Raw genomic sequence first — 27,408 nt, 5'->3', positions numbered from 1 at the left:
TCTCCCCCGTCATCGGCCCCGCCCAGAACGTCACTAACCCCGCCCAAAACTTCACTATCCCTGCCCCCCGCAGCCGAAAAAAACGCCTAAAAAACCGCCCAAAAGACAAAAAAGAAGCCCAAAAAACCGCAACCCGCCGCGGGCAAAAATTTCCCGCAGCGGGTCACGAAAAACCGCCCAATTGAGCGGTAAAACCGCCCACCTGGCAACACTGCTTCTCTCCCTGGGCCTCCTTAACCTCAGCCAGGCTCTGTCTTTTAACTCCCCAGTATGGCTCCGCCCCTCCCGGGTCATTTCCTCCCAGGGCAGGACCATGCTCTTAAGGTGGCCAAGGCTATCGGACAGTGCCGTAGCTACAGGTGGGCCTGGGTGGGCACAGGCCCACCTGTACTTGGTTCAGGCCTACCCAACGGCAGCACCCTTTTCAGATACGCACTATAAAAGTTGCATGGGGATCTTTATAGAATAGTCACAGGAATAAGCATGAAACGGCAGACTGTCTGGGTGTGTGCCAAGGACTGAACTGGATCAATAAATCAAATTTCAAGAATAAGATTAATCTTTTATTTATTTCAAGTTTCCAGTTGAAAGTTTTATTATTATACAAGTACTTTTTGTTAAAAAAAATTAGAAATATTTCATCCATAAGAAAAATATAACATTTTATCTGGTTAGTCCTTCAATAAGTTATTTATCCAACAGTCGAACAGGGACCCTCAGGCCAGAAGCCATATCCCCCTTAAATAATAATAATAAAAAAGACATAGCACCTTCGGAGACAGGAGAGACTTGGCTTCCAGAATAAAGTGCGGGATGACATTGACACACTTCTGGGCCTCATTCTGCCTGTCCCTTCATCTCTGGCCTTCACATAACGCCCCGGAGAGGCACAAGCCCGGCCGATCCCATCCCTAGCTGCCCTGCTCTGCTGCTCTTCACTACACTAAACTACAGCGAAAGAACCCATCTGCCCATATCTGTCATGTCATACGCAACAGAGTCTCAGACCTCTACACAACTTAAATATACAAACATGTTCACATGTCCACTCACAAGAGAAATACATACAAACACATCTGCGTTAACGTGTGCATGAACAGGGCCTGCACATACACACAGTATTAGGCCGCTCCTTCAGCATGTCGGTTCAGTGTGGCGGTGTCTGTACTTTCTCCCGCTGCCCTACAGATGCTCCAAGTCTCTGTAAACACGTATCATAAAGTTTCAGGGACCTCCGGTCCTGGCGCTTAACCTTGCCAGGTGCTCGGAGCGGTTTGTTCTTCTGAAGCAGCTTCATGGCACGCTGCAAGTGTCTGGCGTTGGACAGGACGGCCGTGGGAATACTGGTACAGCTACAGAAAGAAGACAGCTGTTTTATTTACATATCTCTAGTCAATTCTTAGTCCACCTTTTTCTAGGATAAGAGCGCAAGGCAGATTACATAAAAGATGTGAAATCCTCTCTCTGTATATGATCAGGTAGAAATGTACCGAGTACAGGAATGAAGCAAAAACACCCGGCCAGTGCCGTAGCGAGGGCGGCTGACACCCGGGGCGGGTCGCCACTGCGCACCCCCCCCAGGTGCAGCACGGCGCCCCCCACCTCAGGGCACACCCCCCCTCCGGCACGCTCCCTCCCCCCCCCCCCCGGAGCGCATTGTTACTTACTTTAGAAGCGAGGGGCGGGCGGGAGGGCCGATCCGCCCACGAGTCCATGTCGCTGGGAGCTGCGTCGGCTCCATTAGTTCCTTGCTCTCTCTGCCCCGGAACAGGAAGTAACCTGTTCCGGGGCAGAGGGAGCAAGGAACCAACGGAGACGACACCCCCCCCCCCCAGCGGCGTGTACCCGGGGCAGACCGCCCCACCGCCCCCCCCCCCTTCCTATGCCACTGCACCCGGCAGAATAATCGGAAATGAAAGACGAGGCCTTTTCATTCTCTACCACTCTCTTTATTCTTCCCTCTGTCCTATCTGAAAATGCCCCCCCCCGGTCAGAGTGAATTACAGAAATAAAAGCCGATACTGCAACAGTGGATTTACAGGTCTCTCATCCGCCTACCTTGTGCCTGTCTCCTGCTCTCTCTTGCATGTAACCAGAGACTCCAGCGTGAAGCAGGACGGGGATACGAAGTCGGACAGAACATCCTCCACCTCATTGGGTCCCTTTGTCCGTCTCAGGAACTTTGCCAGCCTGTCCAGGGCAATAGTAAAATCCCGTCATATAGGTCATTACACCCTCTGCTGGCCACACCAGATAGGAAAGTGAACAGCGGTCAGTGGAGAAATTAGCAGAGTCCAAGAGCAAGGGTCAGTGGAAAAAGGAGGGGGCAAAGGTCAGCCAACAATTTGGGTGGCCGATTTGCGGGCGGGGGAAGGAGCCAACAAGGAATAATATTATTTTTATTATCACTCTTAATATCTGGATAACCCAGACCCCCAATTTTGAGCATGCCTGAACTCAAAGCGAGTAGGTATGATAACCTCTCCCCTGCCGCTCCCTCCCCCAGGTGATTGGGGGGTCATTTAACTCCACTCCCCTGCACCCACATTGCAATAAATTCATATGCTAAACTTAGAACCTGTCAGACAGCCTTACAAGTCCTCATTTCTCATGGTCCATGGCTCTGACTCATTTTACCAGCCCTCCTCTTTATAGAGCTGCAGTTATCAGAGAAGGTAATTAACACATAACTCCATTCCCCTCCCCCCTCCCCCAACACCTTTAAATGTTTTAGATCTTGGCTGGCAATGAGCAGCAAACACATTCTACCTGCTGGCACCAGTCCACCTGGGGGGGGGTGCAGGGGAGTGGAGTTAAATGACCCTCCAATCACCTGGGGGAGGGAGCGGCAGGGGAAGGGTTATCATACCTACCCACTTAGAGTTCAGGCACACTCAAAATTGAGGGACTGGGAGACGGATTCGGGCACTTCAAACACAGGCCAAGGGACGTCCAATATGTAATGAAAACTTTTATTGTTGATTTTTTTATGATGACTTGACATGCCACTGCCTCGGGAGTCTCTTAAAAGTATGCTGTAAAAATAAATGTGTCTTCGGTTGAAAACGTAAACAGTCACAAATGAGTCTGTCTTCAAAGACAAAATTACTAAAAGAGGTCTTGAAACAGTCCGCTTGTTAAGAAAGTTGTCTGTAAAACATGGGCCACTGGCATTTGTCCTTGAAGAGAGAATCATTTGTCACTTATGTTTACAACCAAAGACAGATTTATTTTTACGAATGATTAAAGGTTTTACGTCCCTTTTTTTGAAGGCTCCTGGTACTTTTTCTTTTGCTGTTTGGATTTTTGTTTGTACTTTGCTCCCTCTCTCTGCTGTACTATAGATTTATTTTTACAACATACTTTTAAGAGACTCGAAACACGGTGCGGTGTGGAGTCATCGTTAAGAGCCATCAATAAAAGTTTTAAATTTCATATTGGGTGTTCCTTGGTCTGTGTTTGAAGTGCCCGGATCCATCTCCCACTCCTGTTTTCATGCTGCATGCTCCCTCATGGGATTCTAGTGGTCTTTTCACTCCTGTGGTTTGTCTGCATATTGCCCCTGATCCTGCCATGTGATCTGATCTGGCCACAATGAGAAACAGGATACTGGGCTTGATGGACCTTTGGTCTCATCCAGTATAACATAGAAACATGACGGCAGATAAAGGCCATATGACCATCCAGTCTGCCCATCCTCTGTAACCCCTAATTCTTCCTGTTCCTAAGCGATCCCACATGCTTATCCCATGCCTTTTTAAATTCTGGAACAGTCCTCGACTCCACCACCTCCACCGGGAGGCCATTCCACGCCTCCACCACCCTTTCTGTGAAATAATACTTCCTTAGGCTACTCCTAAGCCGATTCCCTCTTACCTTTGTCATATGCCCCCTCATTCCAGAGCTCTCCTTCATTTGAAAAAGGCTCTCTTCCTGTACATAAATGCCCCTGAGATATTTAAACGTTTCTATCATGTCTCCTCTCTCCCTCCTCTCTTCCAGTGTATACATGTTGAGGTTCATAAGCCTGTCCCTATAATTTTTGCATTCAAGACCGCTTGCTAATTTCGTAGCCGCCCTCTGGACTGACTCCATCCTGTTTATATCTTTCCATAGGTGCGGTCTCCAGAACTGCACACAGTACTCCAAATGAGGTCTCACCAGAGACTTATACAATGGCACTATCACCTCCTTTTTCCTGCTGGTCATGCCTCTATTTATGCACCCAAGCATCCTTCTGGCTTTGGCCGTCGCTTTTTCTACCTGTTTGGAAGCTTTAAGGTCGTCAGACACAATCACCCCCAAGTCCCGCTCTTCCTTCGCACACTGAAGCACTTCACCCCCTATACTGTACCATTCCCTCGCATTTTTGCGACCCAAGTGCATGAACCTGCATTTTTTGGGATTAAACCTTAGTTTCTTATGGTTCTCATTAGTGAAGTCAGCAGGGCTGCTGAGAGGGGGGGATGTGGGGGGGGAAATTCCCTGGGCCCGGTGCCGGCAAGTTTCTTCTGGGTGTGTCTCTCTCCTGTATGCCGGCCGGGACCAGGATGATTGCATTAAAAAGGATATCGCATTAATGCAATCATCCAGGTCCTGGCACACAGGAGCAGGAGCAGTCAGACACAAAAGGTAAGGGAGTGGGGTGGCACGAGTGTGGGGGGAGGGGGAGGGTAGTCTTGCCCCAGACCTGGCTAAGTCTCTCTGTGACCCTGGAAGTCAGCACGGGGCACTGGACGGTACAGGCTACTGGTTTGGGCTGCCAGTGCCGGCAACGGTTGATGGGTAAGTCTGAGATGCTGGAATGTGGCTGGACTGCGGCCTGGAGAAGTTCCAGAAATCTCTCTGTGGTCACTGTTTAGGGTAGTGGTTATGTTTCTTTGATCTCCCTTACCTCCTGGTGCAATTGCAGTGGAAGAGCGTTTTCTGATCCGGATTATACAGCTGAAACTTCATCTCCTTCGGAGCGATCTTGTATTCGCACTGATCGAGACGCCGGTAGCATCCACAGCTCTTGGAGATATCTTGAGACAATGGGAAAGAAATTGTTAAGAGCGCAACTGACCAGAGACAGTCAAATGATGGGAAACAGAGAACACTCAGAAAGCCAAGTGGAGAGAGACACACAGAGCAACAATGAGAGATGCGGTTACTGAACAGAAACCCACCAATTCAGACACCATTGAGAGACAGTGGAACAGACCAAATGAAACTCAGACCAGGTGGATTTTTTTCAGCCTGGTTTAAGTCTGTAACAATGTAAAGTTTTACCCAAGATCTGCAAAGCAGTTTGACCAATTCAAACCAGCTTGTGAACCACCTCTACAGAAGACAGCACGGCCATAGCCGTGAGCATCATGAAATGGGCGCCTACAAGCAGTGGCTTAGGAAGGGGGGCGGAGGGGTGGTCTGCCCCGGGTGCACGCCGCTGGGGGGGTGTCGTCTCCCGCTTGTTCACTGCTCTCTCTGCCCCGGAACAGGTTACTTCCTGTTCTGGGGCAGAGAGAGCAGGGGAACCAACGGAGCCGACGCAGCTCCCAGCGACTGCACTCGGGGCGGAGCGGTCCTCCCGCCCGCCCCCCTTGGTAAGACTGCGCTCCGGGGGGGGGGTTGCGCCGTGCTGCACCCGGGGGTGGGGGGCGCAGCGGCGAACCACCCCGGGTGTCAGCTGGCCTCACTACGCTTCTGCCTACAAGTCGATGTAATAAAACCCCAGGCTAAAACAATTGTGCAGATATTTTAACATTGACACTTGGAAATTAGTTTACTATGGCATACAGTAAGCTAAAGTTATGCAAATCAGCACCACGTTTCAAAATCCACACTAATAAAGTCTCACAACCGTTGCCAATAGCGTGGATTTGCAGATTCATGGGATGCAGGTGTAACCCCCCCCCCCCCCCCCCCCCCCCCCCCCACCCCCCACCGGTTTGATTGGGATTTGCTGATAGAGTGAGCCCGGATAGAGAATCTCTGGGGGGACTGACTGGCAGAGTGGGCGCTAAAAAATTGATCAATCTAGTTCTTATAGTGCAGGAACATAACAAAAACCCCAAAATGAAAACCACCCAGAGGAGCGCTGGAGCAAGACAACCCCACTGGCAGTGTGGACATAGCCTTCCATCCCTCCTTACCAGGTCCAGCAAGAGGTGCAGGTGGTCACTGAGCACCTACAAAAACGCTCTGTTCATGCTCAAGCACATAAAGTCACCCCTCTCCCCCCCCCCCCAGCACCATTCCAGCATTCAGTGGTACCACATCGGCACCGGCTGACCCGAAACTGCCGCCTGCTTAAACTGCAACCGCCGTCTTCTCTGGACAACCACCGCCTGCCTGGCTCTTGTACCAGCTGACAGCTGATACGCATACCACTCAATGGCGTAGCCACAGGTGGGACTGGGCCCACCCACTTTGGACTCAGGCCCACCCCAAATTGTGACATTCTTGCTGTGGCTGGTGGGGATCCCCAAACCTTGCCAGCTGAAGATTTTTTTCTCCTTGGGCAGCCCTCGCTCTTCCAAATGTCAGCTAACAGCACTTGCCTTGAGCTGACGCTGAGACCAGCCCCTCTGCACATGCTCAGTTTTCGCACATGCAAAAGCACTGAGCATGCACGACCTGCGGGCAGCAACATCAGTTTGAGGCAAGGACTGCTGGCTGCCGTTTGGAAGAGTGCTGGCTCCTCGAGAAGGAGGAGGAAATCTTTAGCTGGCAGGGTTTGGGGATCCCCACCAGCTCAAGTATTTAATATTTGGGGTTTGTGGGCAGGGAGGGGTGGAGAGAGGAGCAAAGCAGAGGGGGATGGAGGTGAATTCTATGTCCACCCACCTTGGGCCCAGGCCCATCCAAAATTGCCCATCTGGCTACGCCCCAGATTACCACTATCACAAAATCTTTATTTCACCTCCAAGGTGGACTAAAGATTCTGTATTAGGAGGAAAGCTAGGAATCAGGGGCATAGCCAGACACCCAATTTTGGGTGGGCCTGGGCCCAAGATGGGTGGGCAGAAGAACCCCACCCAGTCCTACAGGTGATTTGGTCTCTCCTTCTCTCGCCCGCATGCCATATGGTCTCTCAAACATCCCCCCCTCTCCCGCATATCTTTTAAATAGCAGATTTTCACCAGCAGCGAGAAGCAATTAATACGCACTGCTCATGTTGGCCCCATAGCCTTCCCACTGAAGCAACTTCCTGTTTCCGCATAGGCGGGAATACATCAGAGGGAAGGCGGTGGGGCTGGTGTAACAGTCGCTGCTTGCTGCGGGCGAAGATCTGCAGGAGGGACGTTGGGAGTTTTCAGCTAGTAGGGCTTGGCAATCCCTGCCAACCACATCATAGATGTGCTGCTACTGGGTGGGCCTGAGCCCAAAGTGGGTGGGCCCAGGCCCACCCTTGCCTATGCCACTGCTAGGAATGATTCCCTATTTTGACAATTTGCCTGTGTAGGACATACTGGCCACTGCTTTCCTTTGGCCCTGGTGGTCCTACTGCAGATTTCCCCCACTTTAAAACCCTTTTCTGCATCAGGAAGGAATATTAACACGGGAATATCTGAACAAAAAAGGCTTCTTACTTCAGCCCCGTGGAGAGAACATGGGAAAAACCTGGGGTGCCTCCAGGATCAGATTTGGGAACCACTGACATCCGTGTATAAATCACTAGAATACTGGCACATACCGAATGCCAAGTATCCACTTAAGCGCTGTTCTGTAAATATGCGCATATCTTGCAGAGCCCGTTTTTGACAGATGTATATATGGGCGGCATCTGGGCGGAGCACGGGCAGGACGTACAATGTTAAATTACATGCCCATCACTGGAATCTAGGTGCCCACATTTACCGCAGTCTAGGGCGTGTACAGACCTGGTTATGCTACTTTTCCCTACAGGAAAGTCCTTTAGAGAACAGGTGCCCTCCGGATGCTTAAATATCGGGGCGCTTTTCTAGAACTGAGCCCAATGTCTCTCCCTCTGCACAGCACCCACATTTAGATCATGCCACAGTCACAGCTGATCAGGGCTTTTTCTGAGGGGGTACTTGGGGGTACTGAGTACCGGAGCCTTTTCCATTGTCTGCTAAAAGCAGGGCTTTTTCTGAGGGGGTACTTGGGGGTACTGAGTACCGGAGCCTTTTCCATTGTCTGCTAAAAGCAGGGCTTTTTCTGAGGGGGTACTTGGGGGTACTGAGTACCGGAGCCTTTTCCATTGTCTGCTAAAAGCAGGGCTTTTTCTGAGGGGGTACTTGGGGGTACTGAGTACTGGAGCCTTTTCCATTGTCTGCTAAAAGCAGGGCTTTTTCTGAGGGGGTACTGAGTATCGGAACCTTTTCCATTGTCTGCTACAATTGACCCACGGACCCCAAGTTTTAATGAAAGAGCTCAGGCTCTACACACCAATTCTACCCTGTCATAGATTCTATGACTGGTTGCAGGGGGCCTGGCTATTGTGGGGTGGGTCCCTCAGTGATCACCCTACCCCTGTAGCTGATAACACAGAACCACGAGGCCCTGCTACTTACAGTGCTGGCTGATCTTGTCTTTGTGAGGTTGACCATGAGGGACAGAAGGGTGACGTCCATCAGAGGTGTTACCGATAGGCTCGCCTTTCACATTTACTAAGACTTTATTCTCAGTAATAGCTGGAGGTGTCTCAGGAGGCTGAGGTAACCTGTCTTTTCCTTGTCCCATGGCTGGATGATCCAGACCTGCCATCACAATGTCTTGTTTGCCAGTATTAATGCTGCTCCCATTGCTCTGAGCTTCCTGGTTCTTGGGCACAGAGCTCTGGGGCTTCTTTTCAGGAGGAGGCTTCTCTGTTAGAGGGTGCAGTTCGTCCAAATGATTGGAAAGGACCTTGGACTCTGGGGATCCAGGTGATTCAGGTAGTGAGACAGTTGGCACTTCAGGCTCAGAGGTAGCTGGTGTCTCAGATAGGGAAGCGCCTGTCTTGACTTTAGGCACGGTGGTGGTTGGTAGACCTGGTTCAGTTCCAGCTGTATGATCTTTCTCCCCCTCTGTGGGTAGCAGTTCTGGCTCCTCAGCGGTACCCCCACCCGTTTCCTGCAGTGAATTCTTCTGGTTCTCGTTCTGCTTTCTTCTCCTCTCCTCGTCCAGCCTTGGTCTCTCAGCCCTGAAATCAGAAGACAGCGCCCCCGCAGGCTTTGCATCCAGGGAATTGGTGATGGTACTGCCCCCTACAGGAGGATTTGGGTCAGTTCTGTTGGGTCGGTATCTCTCATCCAGCTCATCGGAAAAGGGATGCGTGTAGTTGAAGATACCTTGTTGCTTGATTTCGGCAACAAGGCCATGGCCATAGTTTTTGCACCTGTTGGTGAGAAGTGAAAAATTTGATCAAAAAGGTAGAAAGGAAAAAAAAAAAAAACAACAAAAAACGTAATGACTGCAAAATGGCCATTTCCCACGAATTACTGCAAAATTGAGATCCCTTGGATTTTAGCGTTAATGACTAACCTTTCAAAATCTGAGTTCAAGATGAGTAGCAAGCAGGGAACAAGCTCTGTCCCTGTCTTAGTGGACTTACAATCTAAGCTGTACCCGTGGGTGTAGTTTGGGGTGGGGATTGAGGAATAGGACTCCTCTAAATGCGACTCTGCCAATTTTAATAGGTCCATCTTCCCCACTGCCAACAAAACTACCCCCCCCCCCCCTCCCTGAAATAAGCAAGAAAACTACCTGGATGGTTACAAAATGTGGGATACAAATGTAACAAATTTTATTTTATTGTTACCCGGCACTTTCCCACTCATGGCAGGCTCAAAGCGGCTTACATATTGTATACAGGTACTTATTTGTACCTGGAGCAATGGAGGGTTAAGTGACTTGCCCAGAGACACAAGGAGTTGCCTGTGGCTGAAGTGGGAATTGAACTCAGCTCCTCAGGACCAAAGTCCACCACCTTAACCACTAGGCCACTCCTCCTACTATTTGAGATTCTACATGGAATGTTGCTATTCCAACATTCCATGTAGACGTCGGCCCTTGCAGATCACCAATGTGGCCGCGCAGGCTTCTGCTTCTGCGAGTCTGACGTCCTGCACGTCAGACTCACAGAAACAGAAGCCTGCGCAGCCTTCTACATGGAATGTTGCTAGTGGAATAGCAACATTCCATGTAGAATCTCCAATAGTAGCAACATTCCATGTAGAATTTCCAATAGTATCTATTTTATTTTTGTTACATTTGTACCCTGCGCTTTCCCACTCATGGCAGGCTCAATGCGGCTTACATGGGACAATGGAGGGTTAAGTGACTTGCCCAGAGTCACAAGGAGCTGCCTGTGCCTGAAGTGGGAATTGAACTCAGTTCCTCAGTTCCCCAGGACCAAAGTAATAATACTTGAAGCAATAGAGGGTGAAGCAACTGGCCAAGGTTCATCTGTAGGAGAAGCAGGATTTGAACCCTAACTGCCCTGCCTCTTGGCCTAACCCTACTCCTCCCAAATAGTTCCTGTCTGCCTATTATTATCCGCTGACTGTTGTTAACCGAAACATTTGCTAACTCAGGGCTCACCATTCCTCCCCAATGGTCTGCAAACCCTAACACCAGCTCCAAGCTGGTGTAGGGTTTGCCGCAGCCAGCGAGCCAATCTTTGGCACGCTGGTCACTGATCATTGGGGATGAATAAGTTTAGCCCGGTTTCGCATGCATTTGCACGCTACTTGCATTCAGAGCCCGTGAGCGCGTTGTTTCACACGCTCAGGGGCTCTGATCATGAGGCGGTAGCAAACGCAGGCGACTAGTATGGCACTAACAGCCTCTAGCGCCTGCGTTTGCTTCTGATCATCGGCCCATGAGTACAGCGATGAAAATGGGGTGGACGGAAAGACAGAACAGAACAAGGCAACTGAGGGATTGTGTGAACGAACTGAAACGAGGTGAATTCTGAGTTGCGTTTTCAAATTATCCAAAGGGAAGACAATCTGGGTATAGTGTAGACTGGGGCACAGTTCAAGAGAAGAGGAGACAAAGCAAGATAGGAGAATCTGAGTGCCTGAAGACAGCAGGAAAGAGAGAGAGAGATAATTTACAGAATCAATGGGGAAGAAGGCCACAGAAGACAGAGGACAAACGTAAGGACCTTGAATTTAGCACAAAAAGAGGTCCAGAAAGCCAGGGGAGCCTGAGATAATGGAGACAGCCTGAAGATAAGGCCCTCAGGGCCAGGATCATTTAAGAGGAGGTGGGGAATCAAAGGAGAGGAGAAGTGAATTTGGAAGCAGAGAGCAGAGTGGCTCCCCCCCCCTCCCCCTCCGCAGACATTTCTGGTAGAAGAGAACACATTTCACACTGAACCTGAGTCACACTCGGGATAATGTAGGATAAAAATGTCAGACATGAATAAATACATTTCAGCACTAGTTCAAAGGCAATGTGAGGAGGCTCTGGCAAGCTGAGTGGAGGAGAGAGGAAGAGAATTCCTGAAGGGAAGGAATTGCCCATTGAGCAGAGGAGTGGCCTAGTGGTTAGAGCACCAGTCTTGGTTCAAATCCCACTGCTGCTCCTTGTGATCTTGGGCAAGCCACTGAACCCTCCATTGCTTCAGGTACAAACTTAGATTGTGAGCCCTCCTGGGACAGAGAAATACCCAGTGTACCTGAATGTAACTCACCTTGAACTAAGGTGTGAGCAAAATCCAAATAAATAAATTATTTGAGATTCTGTTGATACTATCTGAGATTCTACATGGAATGTTAATGTTGCTATTTCACTAGCAACATTCTATGTAGAAGCCTGCCCTTGCAGATCAGCAGCGCAGGCTTCTGTTTCTGTGAGTCTGACGTCCTGCACGTACGTGCAGGACGTCAGACTCACAGAAACAGAAGCCTGCGCGGCTGCATTGCTAATCTGCAAGGGCAGGCTTCTACATGGAATGTTGCTAGTGGAGGAATAGCCTAGTGGTTAGTGCAGTGGAACATGGAATGTTGCTACTATTTGAGTTTCTACATGGAATATTGCTAGTGGAAGAGTGGCCTAGTGGTTAGAGCAGTGGAACATGGGATGTTGTTACTTGAGATTCTACATGGAATGTTGCTACTATTTGAGATTCTAGATGGAATGTTGCTATAGTGGAGGAGTGGCCTAGTGGTTAGAGCACCGGTCTTGCAAGCCAGAGGTGGTGGTTCAAGTCCCACAGCTGCTCCTTGCGATCTCAGGCAAGTCATTTAACCCTCCATTGCCTCAGGTACAAACTTAGATTGTAAACCCTCCTGGGACAGAGAAATATCCAGTGTACCTGAATGTAACTCACCTTGAGCTACTACTGAAAAGGTGTGAGCAAAATCTAAATAAATAGCAAGATTCTAGAATCCTAAAGAGAGTAACAAGATTCCATGCAGAATCTCAGGGTAGCAACATTCCCTGTAGAACCCCAAGTGGAGGAGTGGCCTAGTTGTTACAGCACCTGTCTTTTAATCCAGAGGTGGCCGGTTCAAATCCCACTGCTGCTCCTTGTGATCTTGGGCAAGTCACTTAACCCTCCATTGCCTCAGGTACAAACTTAGATTGTGAGCCCTCCTGGGACAGAGAAATATCCAGTGTACCTGAATGTAACTCACCTTGAGCTACTAATGACAAAGGTGTGAGCAAAATCCAAATAAATAAATTGTACAATATACGCTTCTTGGTCCAATTGCAGGGCTCCAGAAGACTGCATGTGGCTCCTACCAAGGGCAGTCATTATTGGAGGTAATACATATAAATCTCATTCATTGCAGATATCCTGCAAACCTGACTGACTGGGTATGTCACGAGTCCATCGGGTGCTTAGACGTCATATTCAGCATAAAGGCATTGTGTTTCTACACCCAGCTTAACTACAGATGAGTCAGACGTTCATAAGCTTTTGTATAAAAGATTCATGTTCCCTTTCTTACCACCCCCTTTAACCCTCTGAACCCAGAAGAAAGGTGCAATCTGGAATACAGCCATTGTGTGCTCCTATCTGTGATAATAGAGTTGCACAGGCCAAACATTTTCGTTTTGTTTCGTTTTCCAACTCATTTATAAATCGGTCATTTTATTTGTGTTTTCAAAATTTCTTTGTTTCATGTCTGAGGAGATGTTGCATACAGTGGGTACTATTGAGCAATAGGGTGCACTGATGACAACATAGGGGACCTTCTCCCCCTCCCCCAATTTTTCTCTTTTTCCTGTTAGTATCACGCAGTGCCGTAGCGGGGGCGGCTGGCACCCGGGGCGGGTCGCAGCCGCGCACCCCCCCCGGGTGCAGCACGGCGCCCCCCTCCAGCGCGCACCCCCCCCGGAGCGCATTGTAACTTACTTTGGCAGCGAGGGGTGGGTGGGAGGACCGATCCGCCCCCGAGCCCACATCGCTGGGAGCTGCGTCAGCTCCATTGGTTCCTTGCTCTCTCTGCCCCGGAACAGGAAGTAACCTGTTCCGGGGCAGAGGGAGCAAGGAACCAACGGAGACGACACCCCCCCAACGGCGTGCACCCGGGGTGGACCGCCCCACTGCCCCCCTTCCTACGCCACTGGTATCACGTAGGGAAGTGCATTCGTTTGAAACAGGTCAGCTCGCATGTAGAAAGCTTAGCTCACATGCATGGAGTTATGTGTGGGGAAAGTGTGACTCTGCAGTGGCGTACCAAGGGGGGGGGGCGGTGGGGGTGGTCCGCCCCGGGTGCACGCCACTGGGGGGGGGTGGGGTGCCGCGTGCCTGTCGGCTCCGCTCATTCCGTGCTCCCTCTGCCCCGGAACAGGTTACTTCCTGTTCCGGGGCAGAGGGAGCATGGAACGAGCGAAGCCGACAGGTGCGCGCCCCCCCCCCCCCAGCAGGTAAAAATGCACCCGGGGGGGTGTCCTTTTGCCGGGGGGATCACGCTGCACCCAGGAGGGGGCACATCGGCGATCCGCCCCGGGTGTCAGCCACCCTAGGAACGTCACTGTGACTCTTGTTATTAGTGAGGGTGTATTTTTGCATTATAAATTGAAATGTGCAAATTTGCATTATGTGCTGAAATATTGATAATCTAAAAAGTCAAACACTTCCTTCTGCCCCCTTCTATATACAAATTAACATAGTGGATAACATCCAGGCTGCCTAATTCAGATTTCTGCACTGGCTAAGGTGCAGAATATTTATAATCTGGTGTTGAGTTGCAGACAGGAATTTACATGCTTATCTATCCAAACTGGAAACACCTGTAACTGGACAGAGAGGATGGGCCAGTCCGGTCAGAACAAACTGCAAAGACATACACATTTCAGTCTGCAATAAAAAAATATATCCTCAATTATAACCAGTGTGTTTTTTCTAGCAAAAAAGGTGCCAGTACTCAAATGATAGGCCACCCTTCAGGGGTGGGGTGATCATTGAGGGACCCACCCCACAATAGCCAGGCCCCCCTGCAACCAGAATCTATGACAAGGCAGAATTGCTGTGTAGAGCCTGAGCTCTTTCATTAAAACTTGGGGACCATGGGTCAATTTAAGCAGATAATGGAAAAGGTGCCAGTACTCAGTACCCCCAAGTACCCCCTCAAAAAAAAGCCCTGATTATAACCATGCTAAAGTCACAAAACCAATTGCCATATTCATTGTGAAGGTGTACAGGGCAATTTTATAACTTGATACTTGATACTTACAGAACATGCCATGTGTCAGGGGCAGACTGACAGTGATCTGGGCCCCTGGCAGTAAAGGTCATTAGGCCCCCCTTGCTGCACTGCTGTAGCTCCCCTCCCACATACTACAGTCCCCCAAGCCTCAGTGGGCCCTCCCTGGTCCTACCTTGAAGGGCCCTGGTTTAGTGGCTTCTTCAGGGGCAGGGAATAATCCACTCTTTCCTGCCCACCAGTGGCGATCCTAGGTCGGCTGCACCCAGGGCGGATCGCCGCTGCGCATCCCCTCCCCCCCCGGGTGCAGCGGTGTCCGTTCCCCGAGGGTGCAGGACGACACCCCCCCTGGCGCAATGACACCCCCCTTCCCGGCCCATCAAGCCCCCCCCCCAGCGCAATGACACCCGGGCATCAAGCCCCCCCGGCGCAATGACACCTCCCTCCCCGGCGCATCAAGCCCCTCCCCCCAGGTGCATTCTTGGCTGCTGGAGGGTGCAGAGAGCAGCCGCCTGCCTGTCGACTCCACTGGCTCTGCAGAGGGAGCAGGGAACCAGCGGAGCCGACAGGCACACGGCTGCTCTCTGCACCCTCCAGCAGCGTGCACCCGGGGCGGACCGCCCCCACCGCCCTGCCCTTGCTATGCCACTGCTGTCCACTACCGCTATTCTGCCCGACACTGCTGTCTTTTCAAAATAGGTGCCAAGCCTTCCCACGGTAGTCTCGTGGGTGTTGACAGTTTTGCGACACTGCCGCAGGGAGTCTCGGCAGCTATTTTTAAAACACGGCGACGCGGTGCCAGGCAGAACAGTGGCAGCGCCTCAAGGAGGCGACTAGACCACCAAGCCTTGTTAAGGTAGACCTGGGGATGGCCTACTGACATTTAGGGGGGGGGTAGTGGTGCGGCTTGGGGTGGACGGGGCAGTTTCGGTTTCAGCCAAACATACCCCAGCATTTTCGTCTGAAACCTGAACCTGGATTTCGGGTCGGTTTTGGTGCTGAATCTGAAACCAAAACTGAAATTGTCATTTTCGTCACCAAATTATAGAATTTCCCCCACAGTGAATAAGATTTTTATATCCTACAACTGTCAGAGCTGGCAACAGTCTCCCACAGTCATATATTCCCCGGTCATAGGGCCCTGAACACTGCCTCCCCCACCAACAATCAAGATCACTCAAAAACCATCCCTCCCAGACAGTGGCGTAGCTAGGTGGGGCGCCAGGGGGAGCGGCCGCTCCCCCAAACGCAGTTCTGCCGGCCCCTATTTTTTTCGTCCTGAAAATGTGCGCCGGCGGAAGTCCGCTCCCGCTCCCCCCACGCCGTCACCTTGCCTCATCCTGGCTCCGCTTCTGCTCCCAGAATAATCTGGGCAAATGGGCTATTTGACAACTGCCCACCCTCTATGCAGGTTAACCCAGGCTGATAGTCAGTTTGTGTGGTTGTCAGAACCTACTATTAAGCGTTGACGGCAGCTGCCATTTGATTCCCCCCCCCCCCTCCCGAAGATGCTGCCTAGGCGGCTGCCTAGTCATGCCTAATGGTTTGGTCAACTTCAAAAACTAGAACCAGGATAAAACCAGTATAAAATAGCGTTTGGAGAAGGTGACTTCACAGTATAACCACGGATGGCTCTAACCCAAGTCCCTGAGGAAAGATTTTCTGAAACCCGCGGTGTCGGGCGTTTCCAGGGGAAGCCAGCCGTTGGGTCGAAATTTGTGACCGGAGAAGCAGTGAAGCTCTTTGATATCACTTTTAAAAGATAAGTGCACGTTTTGATTTATTAGTAGCACTTATCACATAGGCTATAGCATGTTTCTCAAAACTTACACAAGAGTGGCCCGATGAAAGAAGTGCTATACCACTTGGAATAACAATATATTGCCTGAAAAAAAGTGGATATTTGTCTGAGGCACTCTTTAACAGTATAAAGTTATTATCTAATATAATAATTTGCACCTCCAACGTTCTGAAGCTGACTCCGTGGCAGTGAAGCCGTGTAGTGCTCGTAGGGTTCGTAATCACCCAGGGAAAGAAACGCGACGTCAGAAAGAGAAGGGACCAACCACAGGCAGCGCACTCGCTCTCAGTGCCCCGCCCTCGGAGGGAAGGGAAGGCTGCATATAATATTCACCCACCGGAAGTTCGTTCCCTCCCTCCGAGTTCCATGGTCGTCGTCTGTCCCCCCTCCCTCCCTGTTCCAGCATCCCCGCCCTCCCTCCCTCCCAATTCCAGGGTCCCCCCTCCCTCTCAGTTCCAGGGTCGTCGTCCCTCCCTCCCTCTCAGTTACAGGCCCTCTCCCTCCGAATTTTAAGTCATCCTGACTTACCTTGCGCGGTAAAAAGCGTGCAGGCTCGGCACTTACTTCAGTTTTCCCTTCTCTGTCTCTCAGCTCTTGTCCCGCCCTTGTGGAAACAGGAAATGAGAGCGGGACCAGAGCTGAGAGACAGAGAAGGGAAAACTGAAGTGCTGAGCCTTCACGCTTTTTACCGCTGCTGCTGGCTGCCGTAACCCCGACGAGGTAAGTCAGGATGACTTTTAAAATTCAGAGGGAGGGAGCCTAGAACTGGAAGGGAGGGAGGGGCCTAGAACTGGAAGGGAGGGAGGGACGACAACCCTGGAACTGGGAAGGAGGACCCTGGAAATGGGAGGGAGGTGGGGGGGGGGACACTGGAATTTTAAAAACATTAATGGCAGAAGGTAATTACCTTGCTAGCGCCTGTTTCATTTCAATGAGAAACGGGCTTTTTTTTTACTAGTTGAATATAAGAAGATATTTTGAAGTACCGGGCTACACAATACTCATATATGAACGTTTGCATATAGGAGGAAATACCTATAATTTAGAGCGCGGGGACAGTGCTTTTGTGATTTATGCCTATGTGTCAGCAATTTGTCCTGGTTTTAGCTTTTGAAGTTGATTGTTTGTTACCAGAGACTGGGGGATTTGATTTGTTAGATACCAGTAATGGTTTGGTCAGCCATACAGACTTATCTCCATTCCTATATTCATAGGAACCTGCTTTGTGGGTGCTTGAGCACCCCAATATTGAGAAAATTCCTTGTATGTGTCCAGGGAGGGGTTATTTCCATTGGGCTTAGCACCCCCAATAATTTTGAAAAGTTGGCTCCTATGCCTACATTAAACTTTCTGCGCTCACAATAACACGGCGTTTATAGCAGAAAAAAAAAGTTCTTTGTCTTTAGCAAAAAGACAAAGGGATCGCCAAGCAACACACAGCACACAAGAAAGAAAAGAAACGGTATTACAGTAAAGACAGGAAGCACCACTCCCTTGACAGGTGAAAGACGTAGGAAGGGAGAGGTCAAAATGTCCTTAATCTGAAGAAAGAGCACAAGGCATGAAAAGCTAGCAAAAGCCGCTCTGTCTTGGGCCACATGCCATGAATCTCAATGACTCCTTCACCGGCTTTTCACTACAAGGGGTGGAGAAAGTGAGTCAGAGCTCAGACTTGAACTTGGCCCCGCCCCCTCGAGGTTACTTGAGTTCAAAGCTGCAGTCTTGTGAGAGTCGGGAGAGGTGCTGGACAGCTGATTGGAGCTGCAGGCTCAGGAGATCCTTCACGGATTTCCTCCTCGGTCATCACCCTAAGAAATTCCTAATTCTGCAAACTCCCTAATGCCTTTCCCCTCCCTCTCTCGGATCTGCTGGAACAGGAGATTCACTGCCCGGCATCTCTCTCCCAGGCAGTGGCGTACCAAGGGGGGGGCAGAGGGAGCTGCAGCGAACGAACGAAGTTTAGCGAACTCGGAGGAGCAGGCGTGCGCCACGGCACCCCCCCAGCGGCGTGCACCTGGGGGGTGTCATTTCGCTGGAGGGGGGAGGTGTCATCTAGCGGGGGGGGGGTACGCTGCACCCGGGGGGGGGCGCATCGGCGCTCCTCCCCAGGTGCCATCCAGGCCAAGAACGCCACTGCTCCCAGGCTTTTCCAACTGATTATTTTCTACATCTCCCCAGAGGTGAACACGATTCTTTTCTCAAGGGCCACATTACGGCTGGTGTTTACACCAGGGGCGTAGCCAGACTTCGGCGGGAGGGGGGTCCAAAGCTCAAGGTGAGGGGGCACATTTTACCCCCCCCCCCCCGCCATTTTTGACCCCCCTGCCACCACCAACAACTTTAGCCCCCCCCCCACTGACGACCCTCTCGACCCCCTCTCCCGCCACCAACCCTCCACCGTCGCCTTCGGCTACCTTTGCTGGCGGGAGACCCCAACCCCCGCCAGCCAAGGTCCTCTTCTTCCGGCGCAAGGCTTCGTTCTGTTTCTGTAAGTCTGACGTCCTGCACGTACAACGTGCAGGATGTCAGACTCACAGAAACAGAACAAAGCCTTGCGCCGGATGAAGAGGACCTCAGCTGGCGGGGGTTGGGGGTCCCCCGCCAGCAAATGTAGCCGATGGCGGCGGGGGAGGGTTGGCGGCGGGTCAAAGGGGTTGGTGGCGGGGGGCCCAGGGCTAAATCTATGGGGGCCCATGCCCCCGTGGCCCCACGTAGCTACGCCCCTGTTCTGAACTCAGGCATGGAGGTCCATGCTTGCCTTAAGCTCTCCAGCTGTTATGCCGGGGTATAACATGTGCAATTGAACATTTAGCTGCTGAAGATGGCGAGACCTGTGTTTTATTGTTGTTGTGTACTTTGCACTGGTCTTTAGTTCAGAAACTGTTCTACCAATACATGAAGCTACGGTCAAATTTTACCATATTTGCTCTTGTCCGGTCTGGGTTTTTTTTTTTTTTTTTTAAATCATAGCATTAATTGTTGCAGTACAAACTTAAGGCATATTCCCCCTAATTCTGTAAAAATTTCCCAAAAATATGCATGCAAATTTGTGCGTATACTCAATCTTTGCACACAATTTAACGGAATAACGCGCCAATTAGCATCTATAACTGGCATTAACAAGCAATTATTGGAACTAATTAGATTTAATTCCATTTACACATATAAATTTAGGCGCGGGATCCGTATCTGTAATTTATGCATGATCTGAAAAAAGGGGTGCGGACATGAGAAGGGCAAGGGCAGAATGGGACATTCCTAAAATTAACATGCGTCGTTGTAGAATAACGGGGATATGAAACTAATGTAGCTGCATTTCCACTGCGTTTCAGGTGATGCAAATGGCCGCGCCTAAATTTAGGCATGATTCTCAAGGATAAGCGCTATTCTACAAACCGCACCTAACTTTAAGTGCTGCTTATAGAATAGCGCTTTCTTTGGTGCCACCGATAGAATTTAGCCTATTAAGGGAGTAGTCTAGTGGTTAGTGCAGTGGACTTTGATCCTGGGGAACTGAGTTCGATTCCCACTGCAGCTCCTTGGGACTCTGGGCAAGTCACTTAACCCTCCACTGCCCCTGGTACAAAATAAGTACCTGAATATACAAAACCACTTTGAATGTAGTTGCAAAAACCTCAGAAAGGCGGTATATCAAGTCCCAGTTCCCTTTCCTTCTTTGAGATTCTAGATGGAATGTTGCTACTATTGAGATTCTGTTGCTACTATTTGAGATTCTACATGGAATGTTAATGTTGCTATTCCACTAGCAACATTCCATGTAGAAGCCTGCCCTTGCAGATCAGTAACGCAGCCGCGCTGGCTTCTGTTTCTGTGAGTCTGACGACCCGCACGTGCTTATGCTCCCCACCAGTGCCACTCCATGCCCTTCCATTACTTACCCTCCCCACCAGTGCCACTCCATGCCCTTCCATTACTTACCCTCTCCATCAGTGCCACTCCATGCCCTTCCATTACTCACCCTCCCCACCAGTGCCACTTCATGCCCTTCCATTACTTACGCTCCCCACCAGTGCCACTCCATGCATTCTTCTTTTTCCTCCAGCATCAAGCAGGGCACCTCCAAAATGTTAAAGAAAGTGATTCCCACAAAGGTAGAGATTGTATCGTTTACATCATGAAGGCACTTCTTAAATCTGGAAAAAAAAAAGTGAGCAGTTTGGAAACAGGCGAGACTTTCCAGTGCAGTCTATCAACAGGATCCATTGGGTAATTGAGGGTGGGGTTTGATTCTAGGAAAATTCTGACATCATGTATTACAGATGCAGCTGCGTAATCATACCTAGCAGAACCACAAGGGTTAAGCAGGTGATATTGCCACAGAGAACTTCAATATCACAGCAGCAGTTTCTTAACATAAAAAAACAAGATTTTGGATGTGAATCAAAGTTACCACTGCACAATTGTCCTATAGAATGTTTGCAATGTAGCTTAGTTCTGACCTGCTACAGCCCTGACATTCTAGTATCGGGAGGCAGAGAGGATATTACATTTGCTCTGAATCTTAATCCCTCCCCCTCCCCACCATTCTATTTCTGTACTGAGGTCTCACTCAATTCAACTCATGTACCACATGCTTGTCCAGTAAGTGTCCTCTGCTATTACTGTACACCTTAAACTACCACTGAAAAAAGTAAGAGCTAAATCTAAATAAACAAGTGATTTACTCTGCTATTGAGAAAGACATGCCCTGAGATTTATAGTATGGAATGTTGCTACTCTGAGATTCTGCATGGAATCTTGTCACTCGTTAGGATTCCAGAATCTTGCTATTCTTTGAGATTCTAAATGGAATATTGCCACGATTTGGGTTTATGCCAGGTACTTGTGACCTGGCTTGGCCACTGTTTGGAAAACAGGATGCTGGGCTGCATGGACCATTGGTCTGACCCAATATGGCTTATGTTCAGATAAGTGAGCATAATTTTCACAATTCTAGTCACAGCCTTATATGCATGTCTGTGTGTGTGTGGGGGGGGGGGGGGGGGGGTACAGTCAGCTGTGACATAAGTATATGTCTAAGTTTATTGTGTGTGATATAGTGACACTAAGAAGATTCTCTCACCCATAGACATATTACAATATGAGATGGTACATACCATTCTGATGCAGTGGTTCTCAACTCAGTCCTCAGGACACACCCAGCAAGTCAGACTTTCAGGGTACCCAGAATGACTATGCACAAGATAAATTTGTGTACACCACCTCCATTGTATGCAAATTTATCTCATGCATAATCCTTGTGGGTATCCTGAAAACCTGACTGATTGGCTGTACCCCAAGGACTGGGTTGAGAACCCCTGCTCTGAGGCTATAATTTGTGCTCTTTTGGGAAATGGTGTGTATGTGTGTGTTCATTCTATCACTCCTCTATACTCAGGGCTTTTAAGCTGTGTGACAATTGTTTTCAGGTTCCTGCACCAGCGACTTGGAAAGAGTGCTACTGACCGCAGCACTCCAGTGAGCAATCTCCCTCTCCAGCCATGAAGACTACCATTCCTGATACCGGCACGGCCATGCCACCAGTGCTACAGCCAGCCCTGCTCATAGACACAATATCAGAGAGTATACATCAATCGCTCTAAGGGTATCAGCGTGTGCTCTAACATTCACTTGTACTCACAATTACAGTGACAGGCGTGAAATGTTGGTATGTGTTCTATCGCCCACCAATAATGACAGTGCAAGATATCATGCAACCGGGTGCATACGTGTCCTGTATGTGATGTCTGTGTGTTCGATGACCCACCTGTAGTCACAGTCACAGTGTGAGACGGTGTGCAGCCTGTAGTTACGTATTCCATAGTTGAATTCAAATGCAGTCAGCCTCTCCGCGCAGTGGTCATGCTCCCGACAGCATAAATCTGCCCCCTTGAATATTCCTGCAGGAGAGGCCGTGTGTCAGTGCACAGCAAAATATACAGAAAAATCAGGAGCAGGGAGGATCAGGGCAGGTCAGGCGGTAAATGCAGAAGGGGGTAACTGGGAGCAGAGTCACCAGCCTGATGTGGAACAAAGGTGCTTAGGAGAGAGAGAATGGCAGCAGGGTCCATACCCAGTGGGAGACCTAGGATTCTACTGTGTCAGAACCGGTCCAGTTCTAGTGCTAATGCGTATAACAAATATAAGCGACATGGAGTGCTGGGCAGACTTATACGGTCTGTGCCAGAGCCGGTGGTGGGAGGCAGGGCTGGTGGTTGGGAGGCGGGGATAGTGCTGGGCAGACTTATATGGTCTGTGCCAGAGCCGGTGGTGGGAGGCAGGGCTGGTGGTTGGGAAGCGGGGATAGTGCTGGGCAGACTTATACGGTCTGTGCCAGAGCCGGTGGTGGGAGGCAGGGCTGGTGTTTGGGAGGCGGGGATAGTGCTGGGCAGACTTATATGGTCTGTGCCAGAGCCGGTGGTGGGAGGAGGGGCTGGTGGTTGGGAGGCGGGGATAGTACTGGGCGGACTTATACGGTCTGTGCCCTGAAAAGGACAGGTACAAATCAAAGTAGGGTATACACAAAAAGTAGCACATATGAGTTTATCTTGTTGGGCAGACTGGATGGACCGTGCAGGTCTTTTTCTGCCGTCATCTACTATGTTACTATGGAGCTGATGCTGCCTGGTTTCTTATAGACTAACAGGTACCTACAGGTCTATACGATGCTATGTTCCTTTTATGCTAATTAGACCAATATAACTATCCCTTGGAAACAGTCTGAGCAAGAAGGGACTCTCTGACACCTCATTCTGAAACCCTATTCCAACTCTGTGGATCTGACTGGGAAGTCAGGAGGAAAGCTGCTATCGAGGTTTCAAATGGAAAGTACCTTCATATATTTATTTATTAGGATTTATTTACCATCTTTTTGAAGGACTTCACTCAAGGCGGTGTACAGTAAGAATAGATCACACATGACCAGGAGGCAATTAGAGCAGTAAAAATATCCGAACAACAATACAAAGTATGGCATGGTATACTATATACAATGACAACACATATGTACTAGAACATTATAATTGGTAGTGAGGGGTAAGGCAAAGTTGTAACATATAGATGAGTAAGAAAGTAGGAAGAATTAGAAAGTAAGGTGATTGATTTGAAGAAAGTTGCACATGAGGTCAGAGAGATGGTTAAATATTATCTTAGCTAGGGTAGGAGTGGATAAACACGTCCCGCTGCAGTATGTGCAGCCCGAGTCAATCCTTGTGTGTGTGTGTGTGTGAGTGAGAGTAACAAGTTAGTTACTTCTTCCGTTAAAGGCTTGGTTGAAGAGTCAAGCTTTTCACCTGCTTCCTGAAGTAGAGGTAGTCAGGCAACGCATTCCAGAGTGTGGGGGCTACTCCAGAGAAGGCTCGCTTGCGGGTATCACATTATGTGTGATAAATATAATAAATATAAACCGCTTTGATTGAACCACAGAAAGGCAGTACATCATCTCATTACCCTTAATGAAAGCCAGATTATACTCATTGACCAAATTTTCTTTTTTTTCCCCTCTGGTTATAATCTAGGCTCTCCAGTCCTTAGAGGATCTATTAGTCACAATCCCCATAGCAAATGCGGAGACAATGCCATTATTTTATTGACATCTGCTGTACCTGGGAATCTGTATCCTGATTCGCTGCGGTGAGAGAGAAAAAACTCACAGCTAGAAGCATTCAACCTCTCCCTGGAGATCTGGAGCAATTTGTCAACAGCACACTTGTTTTAAGAAGGAACTCCCAGCCCCCTCTCGTATTAGCATACCTGGGCATAGGGTTTTCACAATTACTATAATGAGTATCCACGAGAGAGATTTCCATATTCATTAAGGATATCCTGAAAAAAGTTGCTTTAGGTGCGTGTGCAGGAGAAGGTTGGGAAACAGTGAACTCTCTGTCCTATGATATAAAGGTGGAAGCACCGTGCTACCAGCCAAGAAAAGTCCCAAGACAAATATTCTTCCTCTGACAAGGGTTCCCTGGGTGACCCTAAGCAAATCCTTATTTCCCTCTGCTTACCCAGCTGACATTAAGGAATAAGTAATATAATTTCATCCATTCTTTTTTCCTCTCCCCCACTGGAAGGTAGTCCAGCAACCAGAAAAGTGTGGGCCACATCATCCACCCCAGAAACAACTACACAGTCTCTAATTTTTAAAATGTCAAATTGTAAAGCACGCCTGGATGAAGGGTGAATTCAATTTATTTCCCATAGTTAGCTGGGAGACCCTGCTGACAAAGGTAGGCGGGAAGGGATGGATATAAGAAAGTTGTAATTTAGGTTAGGTCAAGAAATCACTTTATTTCATACCTCAGGTTTATATAAAAGGACAAATCATCATTTAGTATAAAATAGCATGACCTCATGGCAAATAAAACAAAAATTTAAGGAGTTCACAAGCCAGGCAGCAGTGAAAGCAGATGTAATGTCCCAATAAAGAAAGGACTGTAGCATCAGCTCTGTCCTACCTCTGAAATCCCCCTCACTGGAAATATTAAGCATTTTCCAATAAGCACAAAAGAGGTGGGGAGGGGGGTGGAGAGAAGGCCGGGTCAAAAATATTGGGGACCCTAGGAGGATCTTTGGCATTGACCTCTCTCAGATAACTGTCAGAACCCTTAACCTGTCCTTCCCAAAACTTTGATCATTGAATCCAACAGTGAAAATTAACACCACAATTCTGTAAAAAAAAAATGCATAATTGGACATCATACTTCTAAAATATTGAACTTTGTTGTGTGTGACTATTTGATTCTTGAGTGCGTGTGTAGCTATAGGCTCAACCGTTTTGCTTTGACCGCAGGGGCTCTTTGCCCTCCCCCAAAACAAACAAAATCTGTGTTGCCTAATAGTTAAAGCTGGCTCTGGTGGGGAAGGACTTCAGTGCCTGGGATCCAACTGAAAGTGACTTGTCACATGGAAAGATGTTCTGCAGAATCTCCTTAAGGCATCACAAGGTGGCATCTCCCTTGCTTGACTAGGAGTAGCAGCTCCTTGTGACTCTGGGCAAGTCACTGAACCCTCCATTGCCCCTGGTACAAAATACGTACCTGAATATATGTAAACCGCTTTGAATGTGGTTGCAAAAACCTCAGAAAGGCAGCGGTATATCAAGTCCCATTTCCCTTTCCCTATTTGAGATTCTACATGGGATGTTGCTACTCTTGGGATTCTAGAATCTTGTTACTCTTTGAGATTCTACATGGAATGTTAATGTTGCTATTCCACTAGCAACATTCCATGTAGAAGCCCACCCTTGCAGATCAGCTGTGCAGGCTTCTGTTTCTGTGAGTCTGACGTCCTGCACATACATGAAGGACGTCAGACTCACAGAAACAGAAGCCTGCACGGCCGCGTTGCTGATCTGCAGGGGCAGGCTTCTACATGGAATGTTGCTAGTGGAGGAGTAGCCTAGTGGTTAGTGCAGTGGACTTTGATCCTGGGGAACTGAGATTGATTCCCACTGCAACTCCTTCTGACTCTGGGCAAGTCACTTAACCCTCCATTTCCCCAGGTACAAATAAGTACCTGCATATACCATAGAAACTACTATATCAAGCAGGGGCATAGCCAGACACCCAATTTTGGATGGGCCTGGGCCCAAGATGGGTGGGCAGAAGAACCCCACTCCATCCCACAGGTGATTTGGTCTCTCCTTCTCTTGCCTGCATGCCATGTGGTCTCTCAAATATCCCCCCTCTCCTGCACACCTTTTAAATAGCAGATTTTCACCAGCAGTAAGCAGCAACTAATACACAGTACTCATGCTGGCCCCACTTCCTTCCCACTGATGCAGCATCCTGTTTCTGCATAGGCAGGAATAAGTCAGAGGGGAAGGCTTTGGGGCTGGTGTGAGCAGTATGTATCAGTCGCTGCTTCCTGCAGGCGAAGATCTGCTATTTATAAGGTATGCAGGAGGGACAGTTGTTGGGAGTTTTCAGCTTGGGAATCTCTGCCAGCCACATCATAGGTGTGCTGCTACTGGTGGGCCTGGGCCCACCCAAGCCCACCCTTGGCTACCCCACAAGTCTCATTTCCCTTTCCCTATTTGAGATTCTAGATGGAATGTTGCGATTCTGTTGCTACTATTGGAGATTCTAGATGGAATGTTGCTACTATTGAGATTCTGTTGCTACTATTGGAGATTCTACATGGAATGTTGCTACTGTTTGAGATTCTACACAGAATGTTGCTAGTGGAGGAGTAGCCTAGTGGTTAGTGCAGTGGACTTTGATCCTGCATAACTGAGTTCAATTCCTGCTGCAGCTCCTTGTGACTCTGGGCAAGTCACTTAACCCTCCATTGCCCCTGGTACAAAATAAGTACCTGATGTAAACCGCTTTGGATGTAGCTGCAGGCGGGGTATACAAGTCCCATTTCCCTTTCCCCTCCAGAAGATGCACCGGAGATGCCCCGCAGGAGAATCTCATCCAATCCTTACCCAGATCAGTGAAGTTTCCCGCGGAGTCTCCGGCTCCACACCACAGGGTCCCGGGCATCGTCCATCCTCTCTTGGTCCTCCTGCGGGTGCCCCCCGTGCCTGGCTCAGCCCCCTCGAGCGCCCGCTTGGCCCTCACCCCCGGTCCGCGGCTGCAGCGGTGGCGGCTCCTCTCCAGCTCCCGCAGGTTCTGCCGGATCCCGCTCACGTCGCCCCGGATCCCTTCCGCGCAGGCTGCCTCATAGACGCGCACGAGCTCCGCTTCCTCCCGGACCGAGCAGTCCTGCAGCCTCCCTCCCGGTGCCCACGTGCTCTGGTACAGCTGCAGCCCGTCGGGGCCCCGGTGCAGGAAGCTCAGGTAGCTGAGCCCGGAGCCGGAACGCAGCACGTGGCAGAAGGTACTGTCCCGGCCCAAGAGGGACGACTGAGGCTCTGCAGCCAGGACGGAGACCCAGAGGACCAGCAGCACCCGGGGAGTCATCGCTCCAGTGACAGCAAGAGGAGAGCCGAGAGAGCAGCGAGGATCAGCCGCTGCTCCAGGGGAGGGAAGAGCGGGGCTGTGCTTGCAATGAATGAATGAAGCGGCT

The 27,408-nt window shown here is 49.7% G+C and overlaps 1 protein-coding gene across 1 annotated transcript; it reads right to left on the bottom strand.

Moving 5' to 3' along the window:
* Positions 1-584: 584 nt before the first annotated feature.
* Positions 585-27,408, bottom strand: PLA2G3 (phospholipase A2 group III). Its single transcript, XM_030220065.1, has 7 exons — positions 26,825-27,408; positions 22,163-22,295; positions 20,415-20,549; positions 8,520-9,325; positions 4,895-5,024; positions 2,059-2,190; positions 585-1,352 (listed from the first exon to the last, which is right to left on the bottom strand). Exons 1-7 carry the CDS (start codon positions 27,300-27,302, stop codon positions 1,148-1,150), a joined length of 2,019 nt encoding a protein of 672 aa, XP_030075925.1. The 5' UTR covers positions 27,303-27,408; the 3' UTR covers positions 585-1,147.

Source organism: Microcaecilia unicolor, chromosome 11, assembly GCF_901765095.1.
Source record: "Microcaecilia unicolor chromosome 11, aMicUni1.1, whole genome shotgun sequence".
NCBI classification, from domain to species: Eukaryota; Metazoa; Chordata; class Amphibia; order Gymnophiona; family Siphonopidae; genus Microcaecilia; species Microcaecilia unicolor.
This window is presented reverse-complemented; position numbering and strand designations above follow the sequence as displayed.